At 45.3% G+C, this 23,334-nt stretch overlaps 1 protein-coding gene across 1 annotated transcript; it reads right to left on the bottom strand.

Annotated features, from left to right (window-relative positions):
* Nucleotides 1-423: 423 nt before the first annotated feature.
* On the bottom strand, nucleotides 424-22,247 carry TGFBI (transforming growth factor beta induced). Its single transcript, XM_071758635.1, has 17 exons — nucleotides 22,075-22,247; nucleotides 17,657-17,755; nucleotides 11,165-11,229; nucleotides 10,170-10,327; nucleotides 9,525-9,689; nucleotides 8,633-8,779; nucleotides 7,772-7,913; nucleotides 6,905-7,117; nucleotides 6,622-6,759; nucleotides 6,368-6,513; nucleotides 6,066-6,202; nucleotides 5,406-5,536; nucleotides 3,401-3,525; nucleotides 2,401-2,503; nucleotides 2,124-2,203; nucleotides 1,748-1,772; nucleotides 424-1,585 (listed from the first exon to the last, which is right to left on the bottom strand). The coding sequence occupies exons 1-17, from the start codon at nucleotides 22,182-22,184 to the stop codon at nucleotides 1,530-1,532; spliced, it is 2,040 nt and encodes a 679-aa protein (XP_071614736.1). The 5' UTR covers nucleotides 22,185-22,247; the 3' UTR covers nucleotides 424-1,529.
* Between the last annotated feature and the right edge of the window lie 1,087 nt (nucleotides 22,248-23,334).

The raw sequence follows: 23,334 nt of genomic DNA, 5'->3' as shown, positions 1-23,334 counted from the left end.
TTATCACCATTCCAGCCTTAAGTAACAGGACTGTATCATGCCAGAAAAATTAAAAGATGAGAAGGGAGGTTGGGGAAGGGAAATAAAAGAAGAGCTTGATTATTTTCCACCCATTTGAGCTATGCAGATGGCTCACAGCACATGGCATTTCAATTTGGGGTTGTAATAGCAAAAAAACTACCAGCATGTTTCTCAGGCAGAGTGACCAAAACAATCTGGATTTTTTTTTTTTCATATTCTGTGCTTGACACCCTTTTTCTTCATTTCTTTTTTGTCTTCTAATCCTGCTTGGCCATCCCACTCTAGTAACTACTAGACCTGTTAATACTGATCCGAGCAAACCTGACACCACTCCTTCCCAGTGCTTGGGTGATCAAACTGGGCCATCGGGAAATTCAAATCAAACCAAGAATCAAACAAGCATTATCATCACTTTTCATATTTATATTTTTGATTTTATTTTTAATTTTTATTAAAAAAAGACCAACCATTATTAAAAATTATTCTTTACTGGGAGGCTTCAGCCAGGGAGAACTCTCATTTCAATTTTGTGAACAAAATGCAGCATAGTTAAAACCCATAGGTATAAACAAAACCCATTAACAACAAAAAAAGAAAAAAAAAAACAACCCAAACCAGTTCAAACCATAGCTTATAATTATGCCTTTTTCTCAATGTCAATGGAGAGGATTTAGTTAAAAGCCTTAAATTCAAAATTTCATGGAAGACTTAAAAAACAGGGAAGAAGGAAACACAGGCTTGTTTAAAAACAAAACAAAACAACAACCAAAAAAAAAACCAAACATGGAAACAAAATTGCCTGGGTAATGCTTAATGAATTCAACAAATTTACTTCCTCCCCAGTGAAAGCAATCACTGTTCACCCAGCCTCACATCTGGCCCTGGGTCATGTATTTGTTCAAAAAAAGCTGAACATGCACAATTCCTGCCAAGTCATTCTGGCCAAAATTACCCAATTCTGGCACTGGTTTGGAGGGGGTTACAGTGAGATTGTACCTGGTTTCCTGCTTTGGGAGCCTGGAGTTTGCAGTGCCAGTAGGTACCACTGGGAGCCTGGAAAAAGGGGCTTTTATTCAGCCCCTTTGGGTTTCCCCAGTGCGAGCACCAAGGTGAGGTCTAAGAATCTCTCTGAGCTCCTGAACCAGGGCAAAATGAAGCACCTGACCTTGTATGAATGTATCAAGCCTCAAACTGGGCATGTTAAAATTGCAAATTAGGGACTACTTTGTGAAAAAAACCCAAACGTAATTAAAAAAACAAACAAAAAAAAAACCCCAACCCAAACCCTATCCTCAGTGTGGGAACTTTAAGGTCAAAACCCAATAAAAATGGTCTTAAAATATATACATATATATATGTGGCTTTTAATTTTTCTTACCCATTTCATTAGAAACAAAAATAAATTTAAGGGTAATATTTGGTTTTTAACAACAATTCTGTCCTTCTGGTTAGCTGTCAGCTGGAGTGGATGGGATGGAGAGGCTGCCTGTGGTTGCTTAGGATGTAGTTCAGTATCCACCTGAGTTCTCCTTCATCCTCGCCAGTAACCGGGAGTAGACGGGTGCTGCAAGGAGAAGACAGAGCTGTGTGGGACAGACACACAGCATCCCTCTGTCCCCTCCCATCCTGGTTATGTTGCATCTTGCTGGGAGCAAGGCACCAGAATAAGCCTGTCTTTAAGGGGCGGGGGCTGGAAATTAGGAATAAGGCAGAGAAGTTGTTTTACCTAGTCGAGGATTCCTCTGAGAAACCTGCATGGAAAGAAAATAAAAGTTTGCATAAAAACAATAAATCTCTGATAATTATAAAAAGAGTCTGCATGTTAATATATTTGTCCTAGACTCCAAAAACTACGGGTGAATGACTCCTCAGGATGATACATATTATTGAAGGCTGGCATACATAGTTACTTTCACAGTGCGCTGCAAAACTGTGGGCTTCATGCTGCAAAATGTATTATTTCTAATATAATTGAATCATATGAGAACACAGAAGCTTACTGTCTTTGGAAGTCAAAATCTGAATGTGACATTATCTTCCAATGGCTATTACCAAACTGTCATTTCAGTAGGTTACAGCGAGAGATTTTTTTTTTCTTTTACCTTGGACAATGCAGATGCCTGTTTGAAGATTTCTAACGCGGGATCTGCGGGTTCATCACCTCTTTCTTGTGGCCTTGAAGCTAAGAGTAGGACAGAGTTAGCATGGAAATACTCACAGATGCCCACAGGCTGCTTCCTTCCCTTCTTTTCTGTTGAAAATCCCATAATAGGCTAATCCTCCTCAAGAAACTGAAGCAATTGCTGGGTGTCACCTCTCCCTCCCAAAGCAGCTCTGCTCTAATGGTGCAGCTCTGGATATTTCCAGCCCTGGACTTACCCTGAGGCTGCAAGACAGAGTTCACAGCATAAATTACACCATTCGTGGCCATGATATCACTTTCAGCAACAGGCTCCTTGTTGATATGTATTACATTGTTTTTCTGCTCAGGAGAAGAGAAAAAAAATAAATAAAAAGTAGAAAATCAGAAAATTTGTCATCAGAGGTATCCAACATTTTTAAAACCCCCTCACTTTGCATTCATTCATTTACTGGATGGCTGTAGGTGGTTTCTTTCCTTTTGCCAATTAAGGAGAATATAAAAATAAATTATAGCCTGAGCAGTTGTCCTGGAGTGGCTTTGGAACCTGGACCCTTTTGGTGCACAGGCTGGGAATGCAAAATACATCCACCAGCTCTCTGGTGACAATAGGTGCTTCTGCTCACATCAAGAGAGATGTCTGTGGAGATGGCATCAGGGCAGCAGACCAGGGCAGGACATGGGAAGAGTCCATCTCTCAAGTTGGCCAACTTAGTGCCCTCAGAAGCATTTTCCTTCTCATGCACAGAGGTCTTGACTTATTATTTTTCTGAAATATATTTTTTTTCCTTAATGGAGGCTCCTAGATTTTCCTAATGCACTGCAGAATTTGTGAAATGAAACTGTAAATCTAAATAAACTCTGCTGCTCTGAGGGAACCCATGCAGAGAGCATTTTCATTCCACTAAGAAAGCCATGTTAGTTGAACAAGCTATTCATTTAAGTTATTTATGCTTGTTCCCACATGAGTCAGGGTTACATTTATAACAGCTCCTGGAAGTCATTTACGTTGGTCTTCTGGGGAGAAAGCTGAAACAAACCACATTTTAAGGCTGCCAGCTTGTTGGACTGAACACAAGGCAACAGCCCAGAAGCTGCTGTTTGGTGGCTCTGCACACACACTTAGCTGGGGGTCCCACACCACCCAGGAGAGCACAGATGTGCTTTGGTCCTCATCGTGGGCAGCTGAACACAGACTGCAGCCCTGCAGCCCACAAAAGCCCATCCAAGGTGTCTCACCATGCTGACTTCCAGTTTATCTCCCTGCATGGACTTCAGCCTGACAAGGGCACTGACTGCCCCGCTCACCAGGATCTCATCAGCCACGTGGAACTTGAGGATGTTGGCAAGCTCCTTGGCATTACCTGGGGGATGAAAACATTTACATTTGCAAAACAGCAGCACCGTTTGTTTCTCACATTTCATGTGCTGGAATGAAACGACATGAAAAATACCATAATTTCCTGAAAGTGCAACGAAACAATGTGAATTTGAAAAGACCTGGCAGAAGGACCTTGGTTGGAGCTGGTTAGGACATTGAGGCCATTCCTGTCCATTAAGGTCAGGATCCCAGTGAGTCCCTGACACTCTCCCTATGTCCCAGCTTAGTTGTCCCACCAAACCTGCCCATGAAATTCCTCTCTCTTGTTTTTTTAGTCCTTTATTCCTTCACTGTGCACAAGAGGAACCTGCTTCTGCTGCTGTTTTCACTTCCCAAAGAAGTTGAAGGGGGGGGGGGGTCTATGTGAAATAAAGGAAGCAGACAGAGTATTTGGATATTTGCAAACATCAAGACTTGTGCCAACACCGGCGTCACTTGGCAATAACCTTCACTGCTGAAACTGCAGGATCCTGGGGTTGGAAGGAGAAAAGTGCAGGAGAGATCTATCTACAGGCTTGCAGATTGCTCTCCTGATCCTCAGTGAGTCTCTACTCATCTAGCTGAGCTTTGAAACAGACATTAGGAAGACAAGAAACTTTCCCTTCACTCTTCCATGTCCAGAAGAGGTGGTGACCTGCACAGCCTGGGCCCAGAGCCCTCCTCCATCTTCTCCTTTAGAGGATGCAAAGTTGCTGACAAAACCCACAGGCAATGAGGAACAGCTAGTGCAGATGATGGTCTCCATCTAGGAAACCAGAGCAGCTCTTGCAGCAATCTGAAAACACCGTGAGCTTTTTTACATTATAGTTTTTCTAGGGTGGCTACAGTTCACACTCAGCATCCTCACCACCATGACCCACTTCTTCATCAAGAGATTAAGCTAAATATTTGTGTGGGAAAAAAAAGGAGAACATCTGAAGCATCCCCATCCATGATACTTCATTCCTGCAGCCATTTACCATAGTTGCAAAACAGTTCTGAAATATTTACACATTAAGCACTAGACTGAATGTACAGTCTGATATTACCAGTTCCTCATCACTGCACTTAAATGGATAACCAGCTACCATGGGCTGATGCTTCCCAAATGATGATGTCAATGTTTGGTTGAGCTTTAATGATGAGAAGACATTACACTCAAATACCTGACATTGTTTCCAACCACAGCTGGTTTTCAACATGAACAAAAGAAAAGATAGTGCTGCTTATCCAGAAGAGAGTTATTAAACATTCCCATGCTTTTTTCCACACCCAGCAGGCACGCCTATGCTTTTCAGGATCTTGGTCTTTGTCTGTGCTAGACTGGAACATTTGTTGTCTTCTTAGGGTCAGATTGCCCTCCTGCTTTGTCCACCTAGGCACAGATGGAGCACCAGCTCCATCCTGTCACTACTTCTATTTCATATGGTGTAACTTGAGGCTGTATGTGGACCAGGTTTTCTATTTGCATAATTTATTTTAGATACCCTGATCCTACATGACTGAGGGCCACATTTTCACTTCCTTCATCCCTGAGAAATGCAGAGACCTCACTGGTGCCTCTGGAAACCCCTTTGAGTTACCTTGCTTACAACAGCCAGTGCAGCCAAATTGAAATCCTAATAAATTTGTAGCAGACACTTAGAAATGTCTTCCAAGTAGTATAAGGAAAGTACAAAGCTATGCCCATACTTCATGTGAGGGTTCAGTGCTGCTCTGTGCACCCGCAGCCTTCTGCTGGATGGGGTTTACTCAAATCAGATGTGTAGGAAGCCCACACTTCCAACAGACAGGGTCAAAGAGCAAGATACAGCAGAGAAACTTCTCCATCCCTCCAATATCATGCCAACAACCCCCAGCAGCTGCTCATCTACAAATGCTCACCCATGAGTTTGTTCAGTTCCCCCTGGGGCATGGCTCGGAAAGCTTCGTTTGTTGGAGCGAACACCGTCAGGGTACCTGGTCTGTTCAAGTTCTCTGTTAGACCTGCAGACTGGATGGCAGCCACCAGTGTACTGCAAGACAAACCCACACAAACCACTTCACCATCAACCACTCTTATTAGTGTTTCACCGACTGTTTGTTGTGTTCAAAAGGGAGCTGTGAAGTTACAATTGGAAAACCCTGCTGGTGTCCAGAAAATCAACCAAGCAAACTGTTGATTCAGTAGGAAATGAACCTCTGAGGTCCAACCAGAACATCTGAGAAATGGCAAAGCAACCTGGGAATGCTGAATCCTTGGGGACCTGATGACAGTGAGGAGACAGAGGCCTGGCCACAGCAGTTCTGATGGGCAGAGATGGTTTGAGAACCAGCTTCTTACTGTACTTAGGGGACTACACACTCTTGGCTTACACTCATTGAAGGGTTATTTGAAGTCTTGCTCCCTATAATTTAGGGATGAGACCATGGTTTTGGATGCTTTTCTATGTTAAAAAAAAAAAAAATATATATATACTCATTCATGACTACAACTCATAATAAATAGAAACTGCTTTGACTGCACTTCTCCTAAATAGCACGTAGGAAGAGCAGAAAGGTGACCTGAAGCGATGGTCTGCCTTGAGAACATCCATCACCGAGCCAGACGGTGGAGTCAGCATTTTGTCCACGCTAAAGAGGGTCCCAAACCTTCCTCTCTTGTCATGGGCAGCAATGCAGGCATTTTCAATGCAAAGGTTCTGCAAACAAATTTGCAGAAAAACCATATTTAATTAGCGTAGGCTTCGAAAGAGATTTTTCTACTTTCCACGATGCTCAGCCACACTTTTTACAAGATGACTATGATTTTCCAGACCTCCAGCACCATTCAGTCCTCCCCAGCACATCATGCTGCAGGAACTTACGTTGCGGTACACAAAAACTCTCAGTTCCTTGTCACCCAGAGTCTGTAGCTTCTGCCCATGGTAAAGGTATTTTGAGGAGAGCTGGTCTCTAACTATGTGGTTCAGAAGCAAGTTCTTCATGCTGCTGTCAACAATGGGGAGTCCATCTGCAGCAAAAATATAGACAGAACCAGCGATTCACTTACGAGTTGTGAGAAGATTTGCACACTTGTGCACTGAAACTTGGCTGAAAGGGATTTACTCCCTGGGGTTACCTTTAAAGACATCATTCACTGGAGCAAGGAGGGTCACTTGCTCACTGCCAGTTAGATGAGAACTGAGACCAGCTTGTCTGAAAAGGTCTGTAGACTTGGAAACTTCAGATTCTTGTGCCAACTCAAACAGGGTCTTCGCTGAAAAGAAAAGCAACACATAGTAACCTTGGATCAAGTGCACTCAGCCCATCACTGCAAGACATCTACACCCTTGAAACCAAGTATTTTCTTGGCAAAGCAGACAAAGGAAAGGTGACAGCAAGATGCAGAGAGGCACCAGTACCTGAGTCTGGGATCAGCAGTTCATTAACAAAATGCACAACTCCATTGGTAGCCAGGACATCCTTGTTGGCAATAATGGGCTTCCCATTGAGGGTCAGCTCTTCCCCACTGCAGCCCACATCCAAGGTGGTCCCTTCCAGAGTCTCCATTGTCAGGCCAGCAATGATGGCCTCAGCACACATGGCTGACTTCAGGATGTGATGGTTCAGCAGGTCTGTAACAGAAGCATCTCATTGAGCTGGGAAAATCATCTATAAAACTATTGCAGCTTTGGGGGCTCCTGTTCAAGGGCAAGGACCTCCTGCACAGCACTGTATGGGGCTCCACTCCAACAAATGTGCAGCCATTTTAAATTGTGTTAGTTTTAATTCAACAGCCTGTTAAATGAAGTGCCTCAAAAGAGTATTTTTTATTCACCTTTGTCAGCATTAGAAAGGCTTTCTATAGTTATTTGACTCACTTGTCAGGAGAGGCTACATTGATTAGATACTTGTCAGACTGATGGAGATCAATACCGTACAGGAGTGTTAAAAGAGTGTATAAAGGTGTATATATATATATATATAAACATTCTTTGGAACCACTCTGACAGCAGAGGTAAGAACAGGAAAACTCAGAGAAAGGATTGCTTCAGTCCTCTCCTCCATGTCCATCACACCCTCTCTGCCAGGTCTACACATCTACCACATCTACATCATCCAAAGAACTCCTGGCTGCCCAGTTTAAAAAAGCTGAAGTTTGTCAAATATGTTTAGTGCAGCTGTTGTCAGAATGCATCAAGGAGCCATTCAGACAGCCTTGAGAAAGAATTTAGAAGAACTGAAAAATCTCTTCAGCCTCTCCCCGGGCACAGTAAACAAGCACTTACCCCTCAGGGCTTCTGGGTCCCCCAGGATCCTGTTCAGTGTTTCTCGTGGGATCTTCTCGAAGGCCTCGTTGGTTGGAGCCAGGAGTGTGTACTGCCCTTCACTTTCCAGCAGGCTGTTGAGGTCAGAAGCAGCCACAGCAGCCTTCAGAGGAATGAGAAGAAAGGGTAAAAGACATTCAGCCAGAATACAAAGGTCAGCATCATTGTTCAGGCACATAGTAAGGGCCAGATTTATTAAGGCTTTTATAACTTCAGAGGAGTTACAAAAAAACCCTGAATAGCCTCTTTCAACACTTTGCTCCCTTTATAAATCTGACCTAGCTCCGTGGTTCTCTTGTGTTCCAGAAATTTGAGTACAAGAGCCATTTTTTGGCAAGACTGAGAGCTAGTTTGAATACCCCAACATGTCTCAAAAGGGTCACAGTAGTTCCAGCAATGAATTCAGATCAGAACCCACAGCTGGATAGCTGCAAAACCCCTGTGCTTTTTAAGGTATCCCTTAACTTGGCAAATACCAAGGCAAATAAATCAGTACTCATCACATCTGCACAGTTAACATCTCCCAAGGCTGAGATTCCTATAGAAGACTGAGAACCCAGACTCAGTCCACATCTCTTCACTGACAGCAAAAAATAATAAAAGAAAAAACATCAGGATGACAATTATTTTCATAAAACCCTAACTGTGCTGGTATCAGACACTTCTCCAAAAGCAAAATAAACTATACTGGGACAAACTATTTTATCAGCAGCTTTAGGGTCACAGCACTTAGGCTCTAACAAGCTCCTCCTGACAACTCACTGGGAGTGAGCTGACAGAACATCTTTAGGGATCTCTGGAGCACAGGTGGGATGGACTCACCCGAAGGGTTTCCAGGCTTTCCTCAGTCTCAATGATGTGCTGAATGCTGTTTGTGGTGGTGGCAATGACTTTGTCAATGACATGAACCACCCCATTGGTGGCATGGTGGTCAGCTTTCAAGAGCCTGGCACAGTTCACTGTCACAATCTGCAGAGGGAAAGAGCCACAGGGTGTTAAGTGCCCTACAACAAGAAGGTAAAGCAGCCTCTGCTGTCTTTCTATTTCAAACACAGCCAGAGCTAGAATATTGAATCAGCAGGAGCAGAAATGTGGTTTCCTAAAGAAAAACACACTAAGAATGAGAACGCTCCACCAAGAATGCTTGAAACGTTTCATGTGTAAAGAGCTTTGAAAATAATCAGTGGTTTTGTTTACCCTGAATCATCAAGACTGAGAAAACACACAAGAACCACTGCTGAGGCAAGCATACAGCATTGATGAAATGATCTGCTTATAAGTCACAGAATCCCAGACTGGATTGGGTTGGAAGGGACCTTAAGAATCATTTAGTTTCCACCCCCCTGCCATGTGCAGGGTCATCTTTCACTAGACCAGACTGCTCTAAGCCCCATCCAACCTGGTCCTGCACACTTTGCAGGGATGAGGCATCCACAACCTCCCTGGGCAACCTGTTGCAGTGTCCCACCACCCTCTCACTAAAAGATTTTCTTCCTAATGTCTAATCTAAATCTTGAAAACATTGTCCTTGTCTTATCTCTACATGCTTTTGTAAAAAATCCCTTCCCACCTTTCCCGTAGGCCCCCTTCTAAATACATACCCTAAATCAATAATTGCCAACCTAAGCATCACAGACTCCTGGAGGTCCAAAGACAGGGCAGGAGGTCCAAAGCAGGAGAAAAGCTGTGGGTAGGTTTGATACAAATATCTTACCCCATTGGGATAGTGGTGAATCTGGATAGGCAGGTCCTGGTACATGGAGTTAAGTGTGGTCCCATGTTTCAGCTCATCCGTGAGGACGCGTTTGTTCACCATGTGGAAGCGGAGGGCATTGAGCAGCTCAATGTTAACGTTACTGACCAGGGAATCCAGAGTTTCCTGAAAATCAGAAAAATGCTTTTTTTCGGTGCTAAATGAAATTAAGCTGGTTGTAGGAGAGAGCCAGGAAGTCTGACTGCTTCCAGGGTGTTCCAAGGGGGGATGGGGGGTACATGTGGATGTGTATTAGGGTACATGTTCAGTCTTACACCATCCTTTCAAATTAAGAGGTACAATAAGAAAAAACAAAAGGGATGGAAAGTCTGATGCTGCAGGTCTTACTGTGATCTTTAATGGTAAGAAGCAGTGAAAACTGAATGAGGTGATTTTTTTACATCCACATCTCTCCAGGGCTGGCTCTTTCAGAAACAAAGTTCTGGAGCTGCTGGACCAGTAAAGCGATTCCCATTTTAGAAATTCATAGTCCTTCCCACATCAGGACTGTTCTACTAGAAAGGGCTGGATCCAGACCCCTGTTGAGCAGGATCTCCACCAGAAAAAGCCAGAGGAAGAGAAGAAAGAAGAACAATTATATCTTACAGCAGACAAGGAAGCCCAGGCCTCATTACTTGGGGCAAAAATTGTAAAACTTCCAGGTCCTTCAATTTCTGGCCTGAGGTTGGACCGGTCAGAGTAGAGCTGCGTGGTGGCAGACCCAACAACTCCTAGGGTTTCATAGATGTTTGAGAGTGGCAGTGCTGAAAGAAGAGAAGATTATGTTCCCAATGCATCATTCATCCTTCCCGGCCCTGTGCTGAATTAAAGGAGAGCTTTTGCTGAAAATGCTTGGGGAGATGAACTGGGAACTCCTGTCTGGTCATTAATTAGATCATAAATCATCACAGCTTGACAGCTCCAGCCTCAATTGCAGCAACATAATCCAAGATCTAAGGCATCTCTCCAGGTTCAAATTTCGATAGATGTGAGCTGAGGCAAGCAAAGATGTTCATTGCTTGTTTGTACTCAGGGGTTTGGTGCTCAGAGATAGCAGCTCATGGCTGATGTCAGTCTCCAGCCCATGTGGTTAAACTGGGTGGCATCAAAGTTTTGTGGAAGGAAACATTCAGAAAGTAAAAGCAGAATCTCTCTTTCTTCAATAAACCCATTTAATCTCCTCCCAACCCCCACCAGTTGCTGAGCTCTGATTGCTCCTCAACGTAGTTTTGCTAACCTCATGCTTGCCAGAAGGAAAACGAGCAGAGGTTGGCAGAGCTGTCTGCTGCTCATCGCTCCTTTGTGTTGCATTTCCAATGCAGCTATATTATTTGTTGGAATAAGTAGTTCCCTCTGGCCCTCCCATGCTTGATTAAGTTTAATTATATCCAAGGTTTTAAGTTGTCTGGAACATTTTGCATGCTCTGGAGCTGATCTGGCACTCAGCTGCTGCTCTACTGAGTCCATTTTTGACTTGCTCGTGGCAACGGAGCACACAGATTGCAAATATCAAATCCACTTTGAATAATTTTCTAACATTTCCCTTTACTGGGCAGCTGCATAATTTTAAGCAGTCTAAAAAATGTCAAACATATTTTTACCAGCTGGGCAGCCTTTTTCTCCAGGAACTTTTTCATATCCAGGACAGCACTCGTAACTGATTACTCTGCAATGAGAGATGGACATGGCAGATTAACTGATGGCATCTCCCTGCCTTTTCCCCATTTGCTATAGTTCTGTATCCATCCATATTTGGAAATCTCCCTAAGCAGAATCTTCATGAGAAATATAGAGTTGAACAACAGACAAACTGCAATTTTTATCTATCTCCTTCAGGACTGCATGTTGCCAGCTTCTCCTCAGAACAAAAGCAGACACAATTTCTTTTCAAAGCCCCCTCCCCCCCCTTTGTACAAACAGTGGATGGAAACCCAACAAACCATCTATGCAACATACTGCAAGTGCTGGTTCATTTAAGCACATTTCCCAGAGGATCTGGGGATGTCCCTGGCTGACTGCTGCTGCCACATGTGATCACTGTTTGGGCAAGATGCCAAAGCTCCATCATGGCTGCTCTACCAAACCAGCCAAGCATTTCCCTTTCATCTCACTGCATTCTTGTCCAGCACCAGAAATTATTTGCTTATTTCTGGCAAAATCCACAAGACCAACCTGAAGGGGAAGAAGCATCCCTGGTTGTGGCACAAGGGCTTGGGTCAAACCCTGTAAGGACAAACATCACTGGTGGTGGCAACCAAAGGCACCCTGGGCTGCACCACAGCATGACCATCTTTGCTAACCCGGGGTGTGGCCCTGTGAGCACTCTCAGGGCAGCATTTCCTTCTGGCTGGCAGCAAACTGCTGCTCTGATCAAACACCATCCCCCAGTCACACCAAAGGGGCCAGAGATGCCACGTTTGGGACTCAGGGCTATCCTGCAGATTTTTAGACCCTAAAAACCCAAGAGCTGCCTGAATACTGCATCCACCACCTGCAGCTCAGTGGGAAATAAAAGTCATCTGATTCTGGAAGCTGGCCATTAACAGGGGAAAAAGTAGAAAAAGGAAAAAAAAACCAAACAATCCTGAAGTTGTGTTTCTTTTTCATGTGGGGTTCTTTCACTTCTTAGGCTGGGTGTGAAAGGAGCAAGGCCACCTGACTGATGAGATAAGGCAGCCAGGGAATGGGTGTTCCTCCAGTAACAGAACAAGTGGTTCCTCTGCCCTCCTGTTGGGTTGGAAACAAGTAAGATGCTGTATGGCTGAGCCTCAGCACACTCCCAGAGAAAGGAAAATCCTCAAGCTTCAGATATTTGTCATCATTTTAACACTGTTAACAAACAGTGGAAATGCCTGGGGTTTAAGAGGGAATTCTTCAGGGTAATTAAGATCCAGTAACTGAAACAAATACCTGCTTCTCTGTGACAGAACCAAATAAATTCTGTATCACAGTTTCCTAAGGGAATTACAAAGCAAACCCAGACTGATTGTCTAGACATTATATATTCCATGTGGGAAAGAGTTTGCCTAAAGCAATCCCTTCCTTTGACTACTGGAGATCTTAACACCCTGCTGCTCCATTTTCCCCATCCCCTTCATTACAAACACACACTTTCTCCCCCCACCACTTTCTCCCCTCACCACTTCCTCCCCTCACCACTTCCCTCCCCTACCTCCCATTTTCTTTTTTTCACCCTAGAAAATAAATCCAGTCTAGACAGTTCTCTTGGTTCAGACCTGTAATCAAAGACGTAGAGCTGATTAAAGAGAAATCATTCCAAAGTTCAGCATAAATAATTCCTGAGTGCTGACGTAGACTTTAAAAGGCACAAGCCTTTATTTATAGATCGATGGGAGATTTATGGGCTGTGACAAAGGGGCAGGATGCTGATGCACACAGCCAGGCACACGCCAGGAGTGGAGAACAGTGGAAAAAGATGGAGAAGCTGCTTTTCAGTGGGTTGATGGGCATCTCCAGCCTCATCCCCAAAGGGAATCTAATGGCAAGAAGCTCTGAGGCCAGTAATGAGGCCAGCTCTGCCAGTGAAGGGGCTTCTTCAAGCCCCCAGTCTCACTCACTGACTGAAGGGGACTTACCAGCATCACCTGGTATGTGTTTGGCATGCCAGAGTTTGGAGTTGGGCACCAGAAATCCTCTGCAAAGGGCCAGGTGAACACAGAGGTGCTCAACTGAGTGTTTGCACCCACAAGGAGCCAGAGATGGGGACTGTAAAAAACAGTCTCAGCCATTGGCCCTCCCATGGCTGGTGGACTCTGTGGAAGTGCAAAACCCCTCAGCCCACCCAAAGGAATGTGACCATCATTCCAAGGTGCTGGGCTCAGGGCATCCTCCCAGCTGGTCCTGTGGCCACCTCCAGCCCTTGGGCAGGAGCAGCCCAGCTGAGGCTGAAGCCTGCTCTGCTCCACTTCCAGGACTCCCCAGATCAACGCTGTGGCACCCATCTCTATGGAAGGAAGGTTCTTTCTTTGACTTGTCTTCTTCTAGATGGGTCAGAATCCCAGCCTGCTGCCCAAGAAAGTTCCCTAACAGGGCCAAGCAGCTCACAGGAGAAAAAAACTGAACACCTCCCAGCCATTACACAAAAGCCTTTAGAACTGCCAAGTCCATCCCAGTTTCTGGTGGCTGCTCAGCAGCTACAACCCACTGCAGGGGGACACAGCTGGTGCCAGCCATGGGGGTTCAACAAGCAATGCCCTCGTACAAAGAGCATTTCTCATCTACTCTCAAACCAATGCCTCTGACCACAATTTCCTGACCTCCTCATTGAGTAATTTCAAGGCAAACCTATAGGGTTTTAGCCTTTGGTTTTGAAACACTCTATTTTTTAAACATCTATCTGTGTCTGACTGCAGGAGCAAGCTCCCTGGCTTTTATTAGTCATTGTTTCACTGCTGTTGCATTCTTAGGATCTGAAATTAAATTTTAAGTGCATTTTTCAAGGTAATAAAAATAAGCTTAGGCATATATTAGTGAATAAAGATCCATTTGTAATAATTTCCTGTAATAAAACCCATATGTTTTGTTTTTGTAAAGTAAGTGCCAGAAAGTAATTTTTTTTCCTGAACTGAGAAGAGAACATCAGACAAGAAAAGGAAAGTTAATTTAAAAGGGAGGAAAAAAAAAAAAAAAAAGAATGTATTAAGGGTCAACTCACTGCCAGTAGTTATTCCTCAAAAAATAATCAAAAACCACATTTATGTAAGTTGTATTTTCATTCTCAAGACAAAAAAGTGCATGGGGACGTGTTGGGTTGCAACCTCGACTCTGGAAGAATGAGTCCAGTGCAAGAAGGAGGGAGAAAAAATATAAAACAACCCAGCACAACGATGAGAATATACTCTACAGAAAATATTTCTTTGGCTCTGGAATAACCAACAGTGGAAAATTACCTAATTACCCAAACAATCTTGTTTCAGTGCTCATTAAAATCAAAGCAGTGTCAGACTTCTTGCCAACTGTCTTATCTCACTTCATCAGCAAGTAATGCAGTGATAAAAAAAAATGTACATAAATCCTCTATCTAATTTCCCTGTAACTGTGTGAGCCAATACTTCAGCAAAGAGAAAAAATAAAACACAAAACACCACAGAAAAAAAAAGGTAGATGAAGAGGTAAGAATCCTCTTCTGATGTATGAGTCGAAATTGCCATGGTGCACATCCAGTCCCAGAACTCCACCCTTGTGGACCAGAAGATGCTGCTCAAGAAGCAAGGCTGCAAAGCCTCACCAAAAGCCCCTGTCCTACAGCCCAAACCCATTGGTTTCTCATCACAGCTCTGAAGCAACTCAGCATGGTGACTATGAGCACCCTCAGCCCTGAGTCTGGAGCAGCAACCCAAAGGTGATGTACCTGGAGACAAGACTAAACCCCAGGTCCACCACAGTTTTCCTGCTGTCTTTCCCCCAACACAGGATCATCCAAGGAGTGAAGTTGTCTACAGGCTTGCAGCAGCTTTTCTGAACTTGGGGCTGAACTTCTCTGCTCTAAGCTGAACACAGCTTTGCTTCTCCACAGTACCTCTTCTCTCACTGACTTTCCTCTCTACTACCTGTTTGAAACAGTGCTTAGAGCAGGAAAAGAAAAAGCAAAGCAGGCAAAACAGGCCAGGTCTAACAGGATCAGGTGTCTCCTATGCCAGGGTTCCTCCAGGTAGGAAAAACCTTTTAAGAGGAGGGAAATGACTGTACTTACCCAGCTCCACCATCCCTCCAGGGCTGATGGAGCAGATCCTCTTATCAACAGGACACACAACTTCAGGAGACACCTCCTAACCATGTATCCTAATCAATGGTTGGATCCACCCAGTTCTACTGATGAACATGCCATAGCCTTACTCCTTATGGCATTTGAAGGCACCTGGTGTTTGTTCTCAAAACCTCTCTCAGTCCCACAAAACCAGCCAGTTTCATGGGTGCTGAGCACCATTAACTGTGCCCACATGCTCTGCTGGGTGCTAAGCATGGCCCAGCATCAAGCCCCTGATCCTGGTTTAAGAATCTGACCACCACAGCATCATGGTCTTCATGGCCCAAATGACTCCTGATTGCTTCCATATGCCAGGAACACACATTTAGTGGGAGCCATCACCAGTAAACATTGTAATCAGAGCTGTCACAGGGCCCTCTGGAAAATCTGAGTCAAGGCATGTGTCTTTTGTTTTGCACAAGTGCTGTTAAAGGGCAAAGTAGGGCCAGGAGCAAAAATCACTGGGAAGAGAGAAGACAATACCACCCATTGTGGAGATGATGCAAAGCAAAGAATAGTGGGCAAATTCCATGTCTAATGGGAACATTATCTCACAGGTTAGCAGGCAGGTTAATGCCCTCTGTGTTTTTCTTTCAGCTCTGCATCATCACAGGCACTTTGGGTAAAAGCAGAGAAAATGAGGTTAGAAGAGATCACCTCATCTCCTTGAACACATCCTGAACTCCTGCCAAATGCCAGTTGTTCCACCTCTTTCCAGAGATAAGAGGATGAGTTTGCCTCTGCCAAATCCAGCTGCACGCTTGGGTTACATAAGGTTAGTTTCTCACTTGCTTCAGAGCTGAAGAAATCCCTGCTGGATCGCTTTGCCTTTCAGTGACTGTAAAAGCAAAGCTGTCCTGCAGCCCCAGCTGAGTCATGTTTGCTTTGGAGACCTGCTAAGCTGCTCTGTTATCAGAAGAGACAGTGATGATATCATATTGGTAAATCATCATCCTGGCCATTTCACATCCAAAAAGCCTGAACTCGAATCACCCAAATTAAGTCTTGCCAGATTTGACAGTTTGGCAGAATTAAGGTAGTTGTTTCTTGTTTGTTTTTACATTGCCTTTTCTTTCTTTTTTTTTTTTTTTCTGTAAAGACAATTGGGCATAAGGAAACCCACTATACATTCCCACTGACTGGTACATCCTGCAATATATCTTCCTGAAGTACAGAATTTCCCTCTTTTTAGATGAATTCATGGGCAGCACAAGGAAAGGTCAGATGCACAGTGACAAATCCTACTCTGCCTCCCTCTTCACAACACCAACATCAGCCACATGAAACAAATCCCAGCAACAAGCTATCACAGCTAAATTGACAAAGGCAACCAAGATAAAATCAATATGATTCAGGATCTCAAAGTTGCTGTTGACTACAGGGTCAGAAGTTATCTCTTCTGCAGTAAAGAACAGCATGTTCCTATAAATCTACTAAAAATTTACCTTGGACTCTATCAGATACACACAAGGTGATTTTCTGTTTGTTCTTCTTGACCTTGCAGAACCAGGACCAGCCCACAGCCCACAGCTCTACACCTCAGCACTGATGCTGGGTAATATCAGTGCGGGCCAGTAAAAGTGTAGGAAAGCCCAGTTTGGCCTCCACCAAGGAAAAAGATTCCCTGCTCCTGATCTACAGCCTGGCAGAGAGTCAAGTATGCATATTCTTAATTATCTGCTGACTACATCTTTCAAAAGAATGTCCCAAGGCTGCTTACACAGATACTTCATGAAATAGCTATTTGCTTGTTATTGTTTGCAAATTTAAACGTGGAATTGGGCTGCAAGTCTAATTAACTTTCCTGCTGGAGTCATCAGAGAGTGCTGGCTAAAACTGACAGCTCTTTCCCCTTATTTCTATTTTCTCTTCCAAAGCAAACACGTGTAGATGAATTTTATGTTCTCTCCAATATCCCTCAGCTCTGGTTTGCCTTTTATTTCTTTTTTTTTTTCTTTTTTGTCTTTCTGTAAGCTAGGCAGCACTGAGCCTAGCATGGAGAGAGATGCTGCTGAGTACCAGAAAACATCTGGTACACACTTCATTACAGCAACAAGAGCTCTAAAGTATATATAGAAATGCAATTAGAATAAACCATGGCAGTTTGTATTTACATGGTACTTCCCATTCTTAAACTCTAAGTGTTTTAGGATCACGTTTGCCAACTGGGAAAAAACAGATATTTCGTTGACAGTAAAAGACTAAAACAATTCTTAACATGTAGACATGCTGAGCCCCTGCCAGGGTTCTGCTCTCCCATGTCTGTCACTCCAGCTGCTTCTCACACCCAGCACCCCCCTCCTCAATGGGATCTTCAGGTACTTACGTTGACTTCCCACAGATCTTCCTCTGGTACCACTGCTTGCAGTTGGTGAAGTATTTCCTGTTGGTGCCAATCAGCTTCTGCACTGCACACACGTTGGGGCTACAGGTAAGGACAAAGCAGAACAAGGTTTGGTAAGCCTTCCCTCCTCTCAGTGTTGACCCCCAATGCGGAGCCAAACCCCACCTGACAGCACTCAAAAAGTGCTGTTGGGTTGCAAAGGAAGAAACTTTGAAAGTTGCAAGTCAGCTCGCTCGATCTGAGCATAAAATGCCAATCATCAAGTGGAGGAAGCAGTGAAAGACACATCTTGTCACTGCCAGGGTATCTTTTCCTTCGTTGACTGCAAAAATCTTGACTTTTTTTCATGTTCCACCTCTCAGCAAAATACAAAAAAATGAAGCTGTATTCACATGGTGAACAGCTACTTACTATTTGGGATCCCAACTAAAACCTGATAAAGTATAATTGATAAAATAATTCGAATTAAAACCCCCATTGTTTCACTGTTTAGAGCATTTATCAGCCTAGAGACCATCTTTCAGCAAAACCAGAATGGGTGCTTTTGCTGAATGACAGACTTAAGCTATTGTGGACCTGGATGCTGAGCTCCTGATGGACACATAAGCAGTGGCACACGGGTTTCAGCACAGCAGGTGTGATAGCATGGGTTGGCAGTGGCTATATCAGGTACCTGGAACTTCTTCTCAACCAGAAAAGCAGATGCTTGGTGTTACACAAATTAACCTTACCAAGAGCTGACTGCAGCCTCTCAGCTTTCATTAGAAATGGTGTCACTGCAAGCAAAGATGTGTCAAACAGGAGTTGAGAATTTACTCACTGCTAGTTTGGCCAGCACAGCATTTCAGCCTGGCTCACCATCTCCATGATCTGTGGCCAGCAGCCCAGGCCATGGATGTGGACAACACACAGTATGATGTATGGATCTGGGATGTGAGGCCACTGACTGCCTCTGGGCTTAAGTCAGAGGTGTAAAAACATTCAAACAAGCTGAGGATTCTCAGTTCAAATGAGACCAGATTCCCAACACCAAGACTGTGCCTCAGTTGTGGAAGTGGCACCAAAAATATGGCAGAGAGATGGGGAGAAAACAACTAATCAAGCAAAACACATAAATCATCCAAGGCAGAGTTCTCGTTTGTGCAAATGAAGGCCTGGATGAGGTCTAGAGATGCTGTTGTAAAGGTCTTGTTGATGTGTTTAGGAAAACAAACAGCAGCCTGTTTCATTCTGGGTTTGCCCAAGACACTGCCCACTTCCCTACCAAAATTAACAAAAGCAAAGTTTGCAGCCTGACCACCAGCCCTTCCTTGTGGCCATATTTGCTAGCCACTAGCATCCCAAATTCAGCTCTCTAAAAAATGGAGCACCCTGCCCATCATTAGCATGAATTAATGGGAAGGTCTCCTATACATTGACTAACTCCAACTCCAGCCTTAGCAGGAGCTTGGCTTGCCTTCAATGAGCCTTTGTAGATGGGGCTGCTGCAGGGCCCTGTGGAGGCAGGATCTGACCCTGGCACCTTTCTCCTAACCCAGGGGAAAAATGAGGACCCATAGGACCTGGGGGAATTAGGGTCACCATTTCCCTCCTTACAGCCATACCCAGTAATGGGAGTTTGTTCCTGCATGAAAGCCTCTAAACCCCCATTGTTTCACTGTTTAGATACATAGGGTGAGGGACAAGGAGGAAGAATCTACGGAAAAACAAAGTTAGAATTCACAAAGCCAAACTTTCAGCTGGTGCAAACTGACCCAGGCTCAGTAATTTCCATGCCAAAGCATTGCTTAGAGAGACGTCTGTGCTCTCTGACTCAGCCCACTTCGGCTACCCCGGCCCCACCGAAATCTGGTTCCAATTACATCGGAATTCCAAACCTTGCCTCGATTGCAGCGTCTGGCTGACGGCAGTGGACAATCCCTCTAATATTCGTCTTGACAAGCCTGGCTACTGAAAGACTTGTTTGATCACTTCCCCTGTATCCCAGGAGCAGCCTGCCAAGAAAACCCTTGAGCCTTCAGGACAGCATTGAACTCAGCACTGCCCTGCTCCCTGCCCAAGACTGCTGCTTCACTGCTCCCTCCCGACTTACTTACTGGAGAAAATTCTTCCCAGTTTTTCCAAAGTGCAGAAAAACACACACACACACACACCACCCCCCTTAGGGCCGTGTTATCAATGATTCTCACAAGCAGGCTGTAGTAGCTGCTCCCCACCGTGCCTGTTCTGGGACTTTGCCCAGTCTGGCTTCAAATGAATTTGTCAACACTCTCCCATCTCCTCGTTGGAGTTCATCACCTCTGCCATGCCGTTCCCAGCCAGCCACGCTGACTCAAGGATAAAACTGCCTATTGTTCCTCTTCAGCTGAAGCCTTCCACTTGGCAGGCAGCAGCTGAGAGCTGCCAGGGCAGGGGCTGCCCTTTGGGAAGAGGCAGGGAAGAGCAGGACCTACCATACAGCCACAGCTTCGTGCTGTGTCTGTGTCCACGCAGCTCCTCAGCACCACAGAGTGCCCACAGAGCCAAGTGGGTTTGAGGAGAGCACTCCTAGGTTTTAATCTTTAAATACCATATATACTTAAATTCCTTATATACTTCTCAGGCTCCTCTGCCAGACTTGAGCTGATTTGCAATTAAAAAAAAAAAAAAAAAAGAAGAAAAAAAAGAAAAAAAAAAGTTAATTAAGATGTACAAGTTTTGCTGCAGAGCCAAGCTCTGCCACCCAACTTGCTCTCAGCTCAATAGAAGTATTGATGGGGGGGGTATGCTCACAGCAGAATGGGTGGCAGGCCTTGTTGCACATCCCTCCTGAGCTCCCTCCTGCAGTCAAAACAGCATGCCTCGCCTCCAAGAGTTTTTGACTGGTGTTGTGTTGCTGTATCTCTTCAGCACATCATTAATCAATGCCCAAAATTCAGTTGATGTTTAAACATTGGTTTGGTGTAAACTGTTCTCCCTCCTTCAGAAAGGAACCAACCAGTGAGCAAAGTGCTGTGGCTGGTTTTAGCTCAGCGTAACTTCACTTCATCTGGAAACTGGCATAGTAATTCCTTGCATGTCCCAAAGATCTCAGGCACCAGCATGGACCTCAATCCCTCTTATCCTGTGCCTCTGTTTACTGTACAGGGACCAACAGGCTTCTGTCTGCAGAGATGGGTGCACTGATTTACACCACGACTGTACTAACTCACAGCATCTGAGCAAACTTCTGCCTCAGGGCTGTCAGCACAACTGGATATTGATTTAGCTGCAGATCATGTAGAGATGAAGAACAAGACTCACTGGATTTGTAGGTAAATAACTGTAATTCTTTCAATATTGAGATTTTACAACTAGACAGCAGACCAGAACGTGGCTGCTGGATTCTGTACCTGACTAGGTCCATAAACTAGACCCTATTAGACTTTTTTTCCATACATACTGACCTGGATTTCTGCCAGATAATGTATCAAATTACAATATTTAAGTCTCAGAGGGTTTTAAAAGCATTTCATGACCCTGCCTCCAGCAATCCATTTAAATGGAAGCTACCGTTCAATCAATGTCACCATTGTGACAGACAAAAGCCAGAGAAAAGGTCTGTCATCCTGTCACCCTTCCTAAATCCCAGTAAGTTTTAAAAGCAGTAGGAACAACTATTAACATTACATTAGTTTTCTAGCTATCATTGAAGACTAAAACTACTCAGCCCATAACACATTGTCCATCTAAGCAAAAGATGTTCACATGCAACTTTTTGGACAATGCTTATCTCAGAAGGTTTATGAGTAAGCGATTACTTTTGTTATGAAAACTTCCAAGATTTATTGGGCTTTCCAGTCAAGACTCGGTGCCCAGAGTCACTTCTCTGCCATTGAGCTGATTTTCTTTCTTCTATAAATTCATTCAAATAAGAATTCTTTCCTCAAAATATGTTTAACCCTTCAAACTCTAGGGGTTCCTGCCCATACAGGGGGGCTGGAACTAGGTGATCTTTAAGGTCCCTTCTGAGGCAAAGTATTCTATGACTATGGGTGTCATACATCCAGAAAGGGAGAAGAAAAGTGAACCAAAGAAAGAAAAAAGTTATTTCAGGATGAAAGCAAAAGTCGTTATCCCAGGAAGAAACCACCTAGCTAGAGCATCCCCCTTGGGCCGGTCCGGGCCGAGCTGCTGGATGCCCCGCGCCAGCCCCGGGCTCTGCAGTGGCTCCGCACCCGCACAATGCTCCGCACAGGCGGACCGCGGCGAGGTGCAGGGGTGGACAAGAAGCCCCCGCTGCCGAGCCGCCGCTTCCCACCGGGATTCGTCCAAATGTAGAGAAAAAAAAAGTCGTCCCCCCTTTCCCTCTTTTTTTTTTTTTTTTTTTTTTTTTGTCCCTGGGAGGAGGAGGGGATGAAGAGCCGCCCGCTGCCGCTTACCCGTGCTGCCGGCCGCGGAGCCGGCTGTGCTGCAGGACCTGCTGGTACGGGGACTTGGCGGCGGTGGCGAGGCTCAGAGCCAGGGCCAGCAGCAGCGACAGGCGCGACATGGTCGAGAACAGACAGGACAGGCCGGGACAGACCGAGCGTCCCGTTAAATGGGGCGGCGGGGGCGCCCCCGCGGGGGGAGCGGAGCCACAGCCCAGCCCGGCCCGGCCAGAGGGGAGGGGAGGGGAGAGGGGGCCGCCCCCCGGGAAGGGCATCCAGCCATCCGCCCGCCCACCCACCCCTCCGTGCCCCGCAGCCCTGCCGGGAGCAGAAAGTAGCCGGGGGTGTCCTCCATCCTCCCGTCCAGCTCAGTCTTTCATTCACATTCGGTTTTTTTAATTCTTCTTCGGAATTTTTTTTTCTCCTGTTGCACCACCCCCCATTCGGGACGGAGAGCGGGATGATGGACTGAAACGCTCTGGAGCCGAGGGGCATCGATCTCACCCCTCTCTGAAATTCCACCCCCACACAGCTCGGCCTGCCCCACATCCTGTTTGAATGACATCTCCCCTTCCCCCCCACCTTGGTGCTGGCTGGTACCACCCCCCTACTCGGGGAATTCTTCCAGCACTTTCAGGCGTCCCCCGCGGTGAGGGGTTTCTGGTTTCTGACACTAAGGCTGCAATGAGTTTGCCCCCTTAGCCAGGTTGCTTGTGATCCACACCGCTCTGGGTTGAAGCCCATGGGGGAGTTCTGCAACCAGCCACACGCTACCGGGTCACTCTGAAGGGTTCTGGACACAAAGGTGTCCACACCAGCCTTCCTTGGCTTGTGGGACAGGTCCCCAAGAGCCAGCCCTGGCATTCCAGTCCTGCATCCCAACATCTCACCTGGGAAACCTCCATCCCAGCCAGGGGCAAAGAGGGGTGCTCAGGGCTCTGAATATAAGGGCTGCAGAGTTCAGACTCTCACTTGAGGCTGTCACTGCTTTAATCGCCATGGGATTCCCAGCAAAGAGGCTGTGCAGAAGTCCTGAAGAGGCCAAAACACGGACAAATGACTAAAAGAATGAGGTTCCTTGTGCAGTGCCCCTCACAAAGAGTCAAGGAGGACTCAGCTTGGTCCCCGTTTATTCACCCTAACTCACCTCAGCATCCAAGTGTTTGTAATGAATTTGCTCTGACCAGCCTGACAACAAAGCTGAAGGCTTTTTGCTTCCCTAAATCTTCCTGGGAAGCAGAATGGGTCCTTTGTGGCAGCTTGCTTTTGGGG

Source organism: Heliangelus exortis, chromosome 15, assembly GCF_036169615.1.
Source record: "Heliangelus exortis chromosome 15, bHelExo1.hap1, whole genome shotgun sequence".
In the NCBI taxonomy this organism is placed as follows: domain Eukaryota; kingdom Metazoa; phylum Chordata; class Aves; order Apodiformes; family Trochilidae; genus Heliangelus; species Heliangelus exortis.
The sequence above is the reverse complement of the archived record's forward strand: the minus strand, read 5'-3'. Positions and strand labels throughout refer to the sequence as shown.